Here is a 12,616-nt window from a genome sequence, read left to right as displayed (position 1 = left end):
CTGATGGAGTTATGGCTTCATATAGGAAAAGGTAATAACTCTGTCCGTCTGAGTTAGTCGCTCCTCGTTCTCCTCCCCTCCTGTATACGTTTTACGCAAACGTACGTGAATAATAAAATCAGTTCCATTTCATTAAAATGAATAAATAAATAAATACAACGAAGCTAACTGCGTTCATGTTACATCCTGTCTCTCATTTCTGGGACTGATGTGCAAAAGTTGTCCTCTCCTTCATTATTCTCCTCTCAATATTGACAATAAGCCGCACTGAGCGTCGCCATTCTGACATTCTGCAAACGGAGCGCCGATATGATGCTGACATAAAAGGAGGAAACTTGACGAGAACTGGCAGGAGAAAAAAAGGAAACGACCACGCGGAGGGAGAGCATCTGTTCGATCACTCATTAGCACACATTTGCTGCCAGGATCCGTGTCATTTTCTCTGATCTAATGTCACTCAGTGTTTGGAAGCTAGCTCCGCTCCTTCCATCTGCTCTGCTGTACTATCTCCTTTTGTCAGCTGAAGCATCTATCACCTGGTAATTTTTATTTAAGCCGAATCCGTTTTCTACGCGTTACCCGGATCTCCGTCTGAGCTAAAAACGCTCAGAGATTAGCATATTCCAGAACATAAATCCTCAAGGCAAGCTCCAGTGGCAGGAGCTTGATTATGCTCAGACGTAACAGGCTGCCTGAAATGTAATCTTCTTCTCCAGAACAAATTTCTTTTCGAAAAAAAAAAAGGACAGCACTGGAAAAGCAGAGAGAAGATGACACTCACCCCCTCGTTGAGCACAATATGACGGATCAGGGCCAGGATCAGCTCCAGATCAATCTTCTCATCGCCGTCTAACATCTCCAGGGCCTGGATCGTGCTGTCAGAGTATCTGCAACACATCGACAAACAATAAATAAATCTTTCACCGGTCAGCGTGACGACACAACGACCCCGCTTCTCTTACTGGTGTTAGAGCTGCAGAGTTTGGCTACAATCCCTACAACAGATGAGTAATGAATTGTTTGGTTCAACACTTGTGCAACTAATTGTGTTTGAGGAGCAACACATTTACAAACACTATTTATCAGCCTGGTACTTTTGTTTCCTGTTTACTGGTTCTTGTTCTCATGAAAAACTGAGTAATTCTGAAAACAAAACTAAAAAAATTGTTTTTCAACCCCATGTACAGACTTAAAATCTGTTGAAAAAAAAATAAAAAATCAAGGAAAAGCTGTGTTCATTGAGCAACTGAGTTCAGAGTTAAGCACTCTGAACTGAACTCACAAAGTATAACACTGTGCAAAAGTCTTCAGCCTCATTTCTTTACTCTATATTTTACTTTTCAAGGAGCCAGACTTTCTTGTATTTTCTTTTTTTGCATGTTAAGGCTTTTTGAAGGTCTTTCAGACACTCATTGTTTACTTCTTTAAACCAGTATTTAAATGTGTTTGTTTTTAATGTTTAAGTCAAATAACACTGTCCCAACTGACCAGGTTGTCAGTAATAAAATACACACACACATATATATATATCAAATGTTTACAACTGCTTCCTAAAATTTGTTGTATTTTATTTATACACAGAGCACTGGTTCATCTTTTTAAAGTCCGGTGTTTTCTTATTTATTTATTTAGGTTCATGGTTCAGTTTTAAGTGGCCAAACGGTAAACAAATGGTCACGTAAAAAAATGTCAGATAAAAGGAACGGAGCAGAAAAAGCGTGAAAGAGCAGCGAATGCCCAAAGATAAATGTTGACATTTTTTAATCTGGTTAAAATAAAATTTAAAAAAAAATTAAAAAGATTACAAGGAAATCTGGCTCTTTGAAAGCAAAGTACAACAAATTGAGGGATGATTGAAAACATTTCGACATTACCATATAAAAAAAATAAAATATGGTACATTATTATTATTATTTGAGGTTTATGTAAGAGTCAAAAAGCTACACCTGAATATTATTTTAATAAATGGTACACAGAGCCGAGTTTGACAGTACTTCTCTCCTACTCTTATTTTTTATACTGCAGTCAATATTTTTACTGAGCGCTGTCATTATTTTTATTAAAGAATGTTTCGAGCACTCCTACCTCTCTGACTACAGAAAACACTTGCCTGTGGGGCCTAAAACCACAAAATCTCTCCCTCCTCTGAGCACTTTTGAAATTGAATTTCTGATGTTTTGACCATTTAAGATTCATTTATGAACACGCCCGTGCAGCGACTGAGCGAGCCAAGCGCCGAATGAAGAGGGGGGCCGTGTCTGAGCGGCAGATAGCAGTTCTTTTATAAAGCGGACATGATCTGGAACAAACCAGCGAGAAAACGCTTTGCAGCCAAATTTTCTGACTGTGGGTGTTTTCGCTGCTCGGCCCTGACTGTCAACAAAAACACAGAAAGTGTGGAAGGAGGAAAAGGTTCATATTTTATATGCAATCCACATGATTTAATCAGGTCTTCACTTCGAGATCAGAAACTTTTTAGTTTATTGAGTAAAAGCTGCTGCGACGCCGGACAGTGGGCGCAGCGCCTTACAGTAACTCAAACTCCTAAAAGAATGCATACAGCACAACGTTAGCAGCCCCTGATCATCAAGGGCATATTTAGAGTATATGCATTCAGAGAAGGAAGGGATTTACAGCTCAAATTACTGTGCACTCAGACTTTGTAGGGTTTTTTTTAATTTCAAAGGTCCACTGTAGCAGAAGTAATTACGTTTCCATTCTCTTGCACTTGAGACCGCAATGATAATGACCATAAAGGAAAAAAAAGACTGCTCTCCAAACGCAGAGTATAATTTTTTTTGCTGGGAAAAGGGTGAAACATAAATGTATGCACATCATTTTCATGTAGTTACAAAACTGTCATAGAGACGTTTAAATAAATTACATAGTACTTCACCCATTTGAAGAATTTATCCTCGTCTGTAATGTGCTTGTAAAACAATGAAGCAACATTTTATATCGAGTGATTGCAAACTCATGGTTTAACTCAAAATCCAAATCAAAAACAAATATTAGTTTGAAAATATCTCAATTCAAAATTGCCCTATTCTCCACAAAAGCAACACATTTATCAACCTGGCAGCTGTTAATCTTATATGCGTCACCTGCCCTGAAGAGTGCGTGCATAACAGGGCCAGCTCTCCTGGTATTCCCGCTCTTTCTCCTCCTTCTCGGGCCTTGAGTTGCGACCCTGCCAGAAGCTTTTCTTCCATGAGGAGCGCCGATCCTGACTCTGAGGACAATACCTGCCGAAGACAGACCACACAGTTTGGACACGTCAAGGTCTGCATCTGCGTCCGTGGATGTAAGATTGCAACAGTTCTTGTATTTATATGCTTTTATTATTATTTATATTCTACCTGGTCATCTCAACAATGTCCTCAAGCAGGTACTCTTCCACCGGGAATGTCAAACCAGGGATGTGGATCATTGGACAGTTGTCTGAACAGAAGACAATACGTGTAAGGACAAAAACTTCTGCTGAACAAACAAACAAACAAACAAAAAAGTGAAATTTAGTGGACTGCACACCAAAATATTTGGAGAACTTCTCTGCGTTGAGCGTGGCACTCATCAGGATAATTTTCAGGTCATTTCGGACTTTGAGCAAATTCTTCACAATGATGAGCAAAACGTCTGACTGGAGGTTCCTCTCGTGGATCTCATCCAACACCAGGTGACTTATACTGGATAACAACCTTTAAACAAAACAAGGAAGGTTTTAGTCTGTGCTTGATGGTTTTTTTAGGTCAAGTGTCTGCTCTGAAAAGGTACTTCAAAACTCTACTTGCTACAGAAAAACATTTTGCCAAAATCACCTTTTGCTACAAATCCCATCTATTGTGGACTATCTAAAGACCGTATATAAGCTTTTAAAGGAATAATTCAGATCTTTTGACGTGAGGTTCTATGGAAGTACTATAAATAGATAATATCACGTTGCAGAGAGCTCTTTTGACAACCACAGTTTAAAGAAACAGCTTATTTCTGACCGGATCGATGAGCTAACAGATAGTTCAAGCAGGGCCAGTTTCAAAGCAGATTTCTGACATCTTAAAACACGTGTCAAACTCCGTTCCTCTGGGGGTCGCTCTCCTGCATGTTTTAGATGTGTTCTTGCTTTAAAACACCTGGTTGACATGAAGGACTTGTGGACATGCTTCTGGAGAACTTGATGATATGGTGAGGAGGTAATTAAACCATTTCAGTCGGGTGTGTTGTAGCAGAAGAAACCTAAAACTTCCAGGACAGTGGAGCTTTGAGGCCCGGAGTTGTCTTAAAACATCTCCAATCTAAAACTTTTCACAGCATTTAATAAACCTAGAAATTTCACAATGCAGAGTTATTCTAGCAAAAATATGAATTTCCTGCCTGAAGTACCCCAAGCAGCGCTGGAAGTGCTAACGCTAGCTACGGCTGTCGCTATTTGCGCTTGTAAATAATTATAACATTTTATGTAAAGAATCCTGTACTATGAAACTGATCGCGATGTAAAGGTTTATATAAGAGTTTTCCCATGTACCATGAAGAAATCCTTCAAAGAGCTGTCTACAACGAGTAAGACGTTAATTGTTCATGATCTTTCCACTGAGCCCCACTTCAAATGGCCTGAACTGCTGCTTTAAAACATTTAATGAAAAAGCACGCAACGTAAAACGCCATCCACAAAGACCGTCAACTTTTCAGCCAGCTACTTTGTAAAATTACTTTGAAGTCAAACTTTTTTGATCAGGCGTCTTAAGTCCTCAAATGACTCTGCGGAGTTGTGGATCTCTGAATGAAAATTAAGCCACACATCAAGGAAAAGCTAGCAGTCTCGCTAAGTCTGTGGGTTTTTTTTTTTTTCCTTCTGAATTCACTTGAAATGCAAAGATGAGAATGAAGGAATGAGTCAACTGAAGCTGTGTGTGGTGTGTGTGTGTGTGTGTGTGTGTGTGTGTGTGTGTGTGTGTCTTTGCATTTCTCTGTCCATGACAATGGGGACTAATGCCAATTAATTTCCCACAAAACAACAGAGGAAAACTGCAAATCAGTGAGGACAAAACAGAGCGACACAAAGAAAAGGACAGCTGGAATCGAGACAGAGGGAGACGACACGCAGAGGAGGAAGACAAGCGAACATGTGAAGGGGATGAGAAAGTGAAAGATCAGACTCACGGATCTGAGCGCAGCCACTGAAGAATAATGCCTGTTGTACAATACAGGATTGAGCCTTGTCTCCGTGGTAACCGGCTGTGAAATGTGAAAACATAAAGTGACAAAAAGAAAAAGAAAAAAAAAACATTTCATATTTTTGAGATACAAATTAGAAAGAGAAGACAAGAGTCTTTAGTTTCTAGTTTATGTAACATTTCTCTACTTATGTATTCAACCATTGGACTGCATTTCTACAATTCCATCTTCCCACTTTCACTCTTTTCCGTTTCAGGACTCAAAAACCCCTTGTGATATTTTCTCTACTTGCAATATTTTACAAAAGTAATATGTTGGTATATATAAGGCTTTACATTTTTTGACTGTCTTAGCCTAATTGTTGTTTAGTTCAGCTTTTTATCATGATTTTATTTTGATTATTTTAGCTACTATTTTGACAGTTTTAGCTCATGTTTAGATATGTTTAGTTTCATGATTTCATTTAGACTATCCTATATTTCATTTAGATTATACATGATTGAGCTATATTTGATTAAGATGTTTCTATAATGTTTGTTGTATATGATTATGTACCTGATTGTTGTTTCTGTGTTGTAAAGCACTTTGAGTCGCCTTGTTGCAGAAAAGTGCTATACAAATACTACTCTACATGAAGTTTATAATTGATGTTGCAGGTATGAAACAAATAACTGATGTTATGTTAAGATATGATAAATTTATGCTAACTTTATCAGTCACGTTTCATTGGGTCGGCTTGAAATGAGTACTGAAAATCTCCAAAAAACTTAAAATAAAGCAGTTTTTGCAAAAGGTAATCCAATTCATAACAACGTTCTACCTGAATAAAAGAAAATCTACCTTTCATTGTCTTTTTTCTTTACAATATATTTTTTTCTTCAGGTCAAGTTTATTTTCTTTTACGTAGCCACACTTTTCCAAAACAAAGTAATCAACATTTCACCAACATTACTGTATGTATGAATATATATTTCCATATATTTACTTTAAGTCATTTTTTTTCATTTGTACTAACTACCTAAGATGATTATTGATGTTATTGATCATTAGCAGTTAAACTAAAATGTACAAAGTACCAGCCACCAGTTTGGGCATACTTTAACTACATTTTGATTTTAAATAGGTCAAAAATTTAGCTGCAAGTTCTTTACTAGTTATTTTAAAACATTGAGGGCAAATTTCAGATCAATGTACTGAAAAAAAAGTAATAAGTCAAAGTTAAAAAACAAAACAAACTCCAAAAACAACAAAACAGACATTTAAGCATCATAATTTTTAACTTGGTCCCATCAACTGACCTCTACTGCTTTTTTTTTTTTAACTATGAATATGAATATGAAACAGTCAATGTTATTTTTAAGTTATTTTGTTCTAAATTACTGGTTCAGTTCTTATGTTCATCAATAGAACAACATAAATTCGTTCTAAACTCTAGTCTTTAAGACAAATCAGATCATCTTAAGAACTTTGCTGCAGCCTTAAAGGGCGTCACAAACAAATGCTGAATGTGCTTTAATGGGCTGACAGAATCTGCACCTTTAATCACTGACTTAAACTGTAAAGGTCAGCTGCAGGTGACTTAAAATGACCCAACAGGCACTTAACATTTGCATTCATTTTTTTTACCATGCTCCACCAGTGAAGAGCTTATTCACTCATTTATACGAGAGATTCTTATTTTCTTTAATCCTCAAAAATAAAAACACACAACTGCACCCCAAAGGCATCAGCTTTTTTTTTTTGTTGTTTTTTTTAAAAAGGCTTTGTTGTATAATTCATAATGGTTTGATATTTAAAAGAAAAAAAAAAAGACCTTTGACTAATTCCAGGAAAAACAAAAACTGACTGCAGGGGCAGAATTACAAAGTAATTCATAAAATCGATACGCAATGAAAACGAGCAAAGCAGTGAAACTGTGAGACAGCAGGACTGCTAAAAATGTTTCATATCTGCTATTAATGACACAGATAAAGAGAAGTAAACATGCACATATAAAACAGGTTTTGTGATTATATGGGACCATGAAACAGCACGTAGCAAGCTTAAAAAATTTAACTAAACTGCCGAAGGACAAGGCTGCTGAGGGGCTGAGCTCGTTTTAAGCTACAGAGGAGCCTCAAGGCAAATAGAAGCTGCTGGACCTTTTCTAACACCTCCACACCTCACACTCTCAGTGCTGCGCTACAGGCTGATTTCTACAGCACAATACTCCACGGTAATAGGTTTACTCTGAGGTCATCTCTGGAAGCAATAATCTCCCTCAGGCTTCCAACGGATGCCTGCTTTTACTCGGTGGCAACTCGGCCTCACGAACACGAAGAAAGTCGAATCGCTTTTTGCATTTTCAACTCGTCAGGTGCCGACTCATTACAATGTTTAAAATCAGTGCTTAATATTATATCAGTTCTGATAATTAATAACAGCAGAGGCATAAAAAAGTATCATAGTCAGATATAAAAAAATGTTTTGCACAACACCTGTTGTTTAAATCCTGATACTTTGCTATATAAATGATATGAATTTCTCCTTCACCTCTTCTATCTGCATGCTACTTTTTTTTATAAATGACAATTTATATTTCAACCAGACCACTTGGTTTAACCCTGTAAAAACAGTCCTTCATATCCAAACACAACTAAAAGATTAGGACACATGTTCCAGAGAATTACCATTCAGTTTTCTACCAGAAACGGATCACCATTTGTGAAGAGTGCAGGGAGCGTGAAGAGTGCATCGATTTTTGTGTGGAGAGAGCCGATGCATAATTAGAAGTGTTAAAAGACAGTATTTGAATAGATCATCTGAAAGACTACTAAAAGTTTTAAAATGCTTCTCTAAATTGTTGAAAATTAAAGTTCTTTGGAGCTCGTTTAGTTTTGTTTGTTTTTTAGAAAACTGGTGAATTGCAACAACATAATCAGAAGCAACTAAAAACAAACAAAACAAAGAAAAACAGTAAGAGAGTAATAGAAATGTGATAAATTCTTTTAAATTCAACCTGTGATCCTGTTGTCTGTACCATTTCTTTCACAGTAATAATATTTTTGTGCAAATCTTCCTCCTAATCCCCTGCATCGGTTTCCACCTGCAAACCTGAATTGGCTATTTTTTTCCTCTCCTCTTACCTCGTCCGTCTCATTGTCTCAAAGCTGTCTTCTTTGTTGTATACGATTCATTTTAGATAGCTGCGCCCTCTCATATCCTGAATCTCTCCACTCATCTCAAATAAAACTTCCAAGTTTTAATCTGTTTTTTGTTGTGCCTGCTCTCACGTCACCATTTCCTTCTACCGGTTAAACTGCTGAAAGTCCTGAAATAACTGTGTTTGCTATTTATCAAAACACATGAAAGTGCTTTAAAATGTTTAATATGAGGGGTTTCACATCTAAATTGAACCTTGTTATTCAGCAGCTTGTTAGAAAGTAACCAAATTGATATAATCAAGCGAATAGGCTTCTTTCCTAAGCTGTTTTTGTTGCATTTTTTGTAAATTAAAAAGCTATGTGTGGTTGACAAAGTGCTTTACTGCAGAATCTTTCTTTTAAATTGCCTCGGGTTCATTTTCAGTGTGTTTGAGCTCCTGCCCATCAGTACCAGGAAGTGTTGTCCCACAGTCTGTGCTGAGCTTGTCTCTAATTTAAACATGCCTGGGTAAATAGCAAAAAAGACAAATTTCTATCCAATAACCGTGTTCCTTGTTTTACTTTAGCCTTTACGTAAATAACAGACCCATTCTCAACAGTAATGCAAATGAAGCCATATAGTTCCTGTTAAATTTAAACCGGTGTGTAGACATAAAAACATAATGAGATGCGTCTGAGCTGGAGCAAATTGATCTATAAAGCTTCTCGTTTTTGTTTTATAGCTACCTGCAAAACATACAGTTTAGAAGAGACTTGTTAAAAAAAAAATCTAATTTAGTCTATATATTTAATGTTAAATAAGCCAAACTCTTCCAGTTTAAACAAATTGAAGTTCAAAATAAAAGGAAAAACACTAAATCCCACAAACAGTGTGAAAAATAAAACGTTGCTGAGTTAGCTAAAAATAAATGGAAGAAACATTTCAGTCACCCCAAACACTGTTATACTGTTTTGAATTTCTTTTGGCTGCTTAACCACTAAACTAGTTTCTGGATGCCAATTGAATACACAGCGAGCCTGATAGAAGCTTCATCCATTACCTCCATTTCATGCATCAGCAGAAGTTTGAAAAGCCTTTCTTACCTCTGCAGGCGGATTTGGTACCCACAAGAATTTCCATTCCCCACACTCTCTGCTCTCTCTGCAGCTACACGCTCTGCTACCTGAGAGGAAACACACACAAACAAAAACAATTAGGAGCACAGTCTGTTTTAATAAAAAACAGCTTTAACCTTAACAAATCTTTAAGCATGATGGGACTAATTTTCATAAACGCAATCCTCAGAAGGTGGCAATCGATGACATATAATCCTGACCAATCAGAAACCGTACCGAGATGGCGCTGATGCGACGGGGTTGCGTGCAGACCACGCGGCACATCGAGCCCACGCCTCTGTTGATGTGGTCGTCGAGGATGAACTGAGTGACCTGAGTGGTCTTTCCGCACCCGGTCTCCCCGCTCACCACGAGGACGCGATTAGAGTTGATCAGCTCGACGAGCTCCTGTGGATACAGGTGGGGGGAGGAAGAGCGTGAATGAAGAGATGAAGAGGGTAGGGAAGAGTGACGGAAACAGAGAAGATGAATTATAATTTGAACAAAACAAAAACAATTCAGTGTGAGGTAAAAATGATGTTCTGTGTTTGCTTTAAGCTGAATAAAATTAACACTTGCCTCTTTTTTTCCATAGGATGGCAGTTTTTCTCTGAATTTCTGAAGAAAAAAAATTTGATTAGTAAAATCAAGAATATCTTGTTCTTTGTTTTTTGATAGTTTTAGATTTTTAGCATTTAAAAATATACTCAATACCAATAAGTCCTGTGAATAACAAGATCTGTTAAATGACAAAGTAATAATTTATTATTTTGTGTAATGACTCATTTATAGAAATATAACATCATATAGACTTTAGTAAATCAATATTTGTCATTATTTATCAAAATATTATTATTATTATTAAAACATTTTTATTTTTTTGTGTCACTTTCCATTAGAAAAACACTCCATTTTAATAATTTATACAAAAAGAAAACCCATGAATTCCACTTAGGTTTAGGAAACAGATGTCATGTCAGTGTCTATTTTTTGTATTTGACAATTAAGATTTATTCATGGCTGGAGATGGGCACCAGCTCGCCATGACCCGGAAAGGGGAAGCGGGTAAAGAAAATGGACAAATGGATGGATGGATTTATTCATAAACCTTGGTTACCCTGTAAAGTCCAGAATCATCAGAATATTATTAACTTAGAAACCTTCTCTTAATAATCAAGACATAGAAAATACAAATAAACCCCAACAACTTTAGACCAGATTACTGTAAGAAGCTGTAACCTTTAGAACTAAATAAGGAACATCAGGTAAAAAACACTTACCAGCATTTCTTTGTATTTTGAATCAGATTTCTTGCTGTGCAGATCTCTTTGTAAGTACTCATCCTTTGAATTGTCTCTGACTACTTCCTGAAACAAGAACTCCAGATCCTTGTCTCTCCTCAGGGGTTTCTCTTCCTTCGTTTCCTCATCTTGATCTTCTTCATCCCAGTTGTCTGGAGCCTCATCTTTAACTGCTGCTTTAGATACATTACTAAAAAAAATAAAATAAAAAACACAAACAAACCACACAAGTATCAATAAATACAGTGGAGACCCTGACAATAGTGACTACATTTACATTCACAGAAACGCTCCTGACTATTCCCCTGTTTTAAATACAATTATATTCTGATTATAGTGATTATATAAATACATGCTATTATATAAATAGCGTGCAGGCTTCTTTATTTATATTTACATTTACATGCAATAGCCTGAGAAAAGGCATCTTAATCAGGTTCTAAAGTGCATCTAGACATAACCTGCTATTAACTACAGAACTAAATTCTTCAAGCGAGTCATCTTTTCATCTAGTCAACTTCACACATACCGTTTGCTTGCTTTCTTCTGGCCTGGAGTAATGTCTTCTTCCTCTTCGTCAGACTTGACCTCAACCTTGTATTTTTCTTCTTCAGGCAAATCACCGTCAAAGTAACTGCGGGTCAGCAACAGTTCGAACAAAGAACCAATTCAAAACTTCTGTTTCATCTAGAATTATTCGTCTTCGCTGTAAGCTTTACACAGCAAAGTGGAATCTTCTAATGTAAGTTTTTCTCACCAGTGTCCACTGTGAGTGGCAGCTGTCTGCCAGCTGTCAGACACAGAGGTACTTGATTCCCTACCGACTCTCCTTGGGCCAGACTGGTCATTCTGGACAGAGTTAAGCAGCTTGGTAATGTGCTCCTCCCTGGCCTCATCCATCTGGACCACTGCCCGCTGCACACACACACACAAATAGATGAACTTCATCGAGCAACTGCAAAGTTGCTAAACCTTTAAAATACTATACATCAATCCAGCATAAGATAATGACCAATGACAACACTGCTTGTCTTGTTTCAATACAATGTTGACTGATCGGAGCAGTTTTGGCAGTCATAATCTTATGGCTGATGAGTGTAAATGAGGTCTATATCCCGTGTATTATGAAAGATTGATCTTCAGACTTGCAATGTCATTTTAAAACCTTATACTTACAAGTGTGCATAGACGTGTTTTAAAGTACATTCCAGCAAAATATTAATAGCAAATAGAGGTTTTCTTCCCCAAAAAAAATCAGAAATGAAAAGAATAGCGAATTGTGCATCTTCCGAATCTATGCTGTGTTTCATACAGAAAGACCAGCAGAAAGACAACTCATACCGATCTCCGGTCAGCTTGTTTCCTCCTCACGGCTCCGTATCGAGCGTACCAAAGACCAATCTCACGGCCCCTCAGATGCGGAGGAGGACGGTCTTTCTGACCTCCTCCTCCTCCTCCTCGGTCCTGGTCAAAGTCAAAACTACTGTGTCCTCTCGAACCAACTCCTCCTCCACCACCTCTGTCCATTCTCTCTCTGCTGCCATCCCTGTGTCCGCGACCTCCTCTTCTGCCTCTTCTTCCACCTCCACCTCCGTACCCATAACTCATTCCGCCGTCAAAAACGAACACTGGATTGAAACCCAGTCAAAAAACACCGGTTACTGACTTTGGCTAACAACAAGGCATTAACGTTACTTAGTCACACCCGGTGGAAAAGAAGATTGTGAGCCGAAATTCAAGTTTTAAAATAGATGGCTACAACAAAAAACAAAATTCTGACAAGTGACTTCTTGATAGAGAAATGTACAACTCAAATTATCTCTCTCTCGGTCTGTAAATGAACACGCCGCTGCTAATAATGTAATGGTTAGCGCTAGTGCTTTTTAATTCTGTGCGTCGCAGAAT

At 37.4% G+C, this 12,616-nt stretch overlaps 1 protein-coding gene across 1 annotated transcript in view; it reads right to left on the bottom strand.

The window, feature by feature from the left end:
* Positions 1-12,616, bottom strand: part of dhx36 (DEAH (Asp-Glu-Ala-His) box polypeptide 36) — a 27,734-nt gene extending 15,118 nt beyond the window's left edge. Inside the window, exons 1-12 of the mRNA XM_017424725.3 lie at positions 12,053-12,616; positions 11,469-11,626; positions 11,241-11,345; positions 10,691-10,901; positions 9,990-10,028; positions 9,648-9,818; positions 9,399-9,478; positions 5,158-5,232; positions 3,532-3,698; positions 3,360-3,441; positions 3,105-3,245; positions 782-887 (exon numbers count right to left, since the gene is read on the bottom strand). Of these exons, the coding sequence (XP_017280214.1) occupies positions 782-887; positions 3,105-3,245; positions 3,360-3,441; positions 3,532-3,698; positions 5,158-5,232; positions 9,399-9,478; positions 9,648-9,818; positions 9,990-10,028; positions 10,691-10,901; positions 11,241-11,345; positions 11,469-11,626; positions 12,053-12,319 (1,602 nt within the window). The 5' untranslated portion in view covers positions 12,320-12,616. The remainder of the gene's footprint in view (positions 1-781; positions 888-3,104; positions 3,246-3,359; positions 3,442-3,531; positions 3,699-5,157; positions 5,233-9,398; positions 9,479-9,647; positions 9,819-9,989; positions 10,029-10,690; positions 10,902-11,240; positions 11,346-11,468; positions 11,627-12,052) is intronic.

The sequence above is a fragment of the Kryptolebias marmoratus genome, linkage group LG2, assembly GCF_001649575.2.
Source record: "Kryptolebias marmoratus isolate JLee-2015 linkage group LG2, ASM164957v2, whole genome shotgun sequence".
NCBI classification, from domain to species: domain Eukaryota; kingdom Metazoa; phylum Chordata; class Actinopteri; order Cyprinodontiformes; family Rivulidae; genus Kryptolebias; species Kryptolebias marmoratus.
Note: the sequence above shows the minus strand (reverse complement) of the source record. Positions and strands in the feature narration are given on the sequence as shown.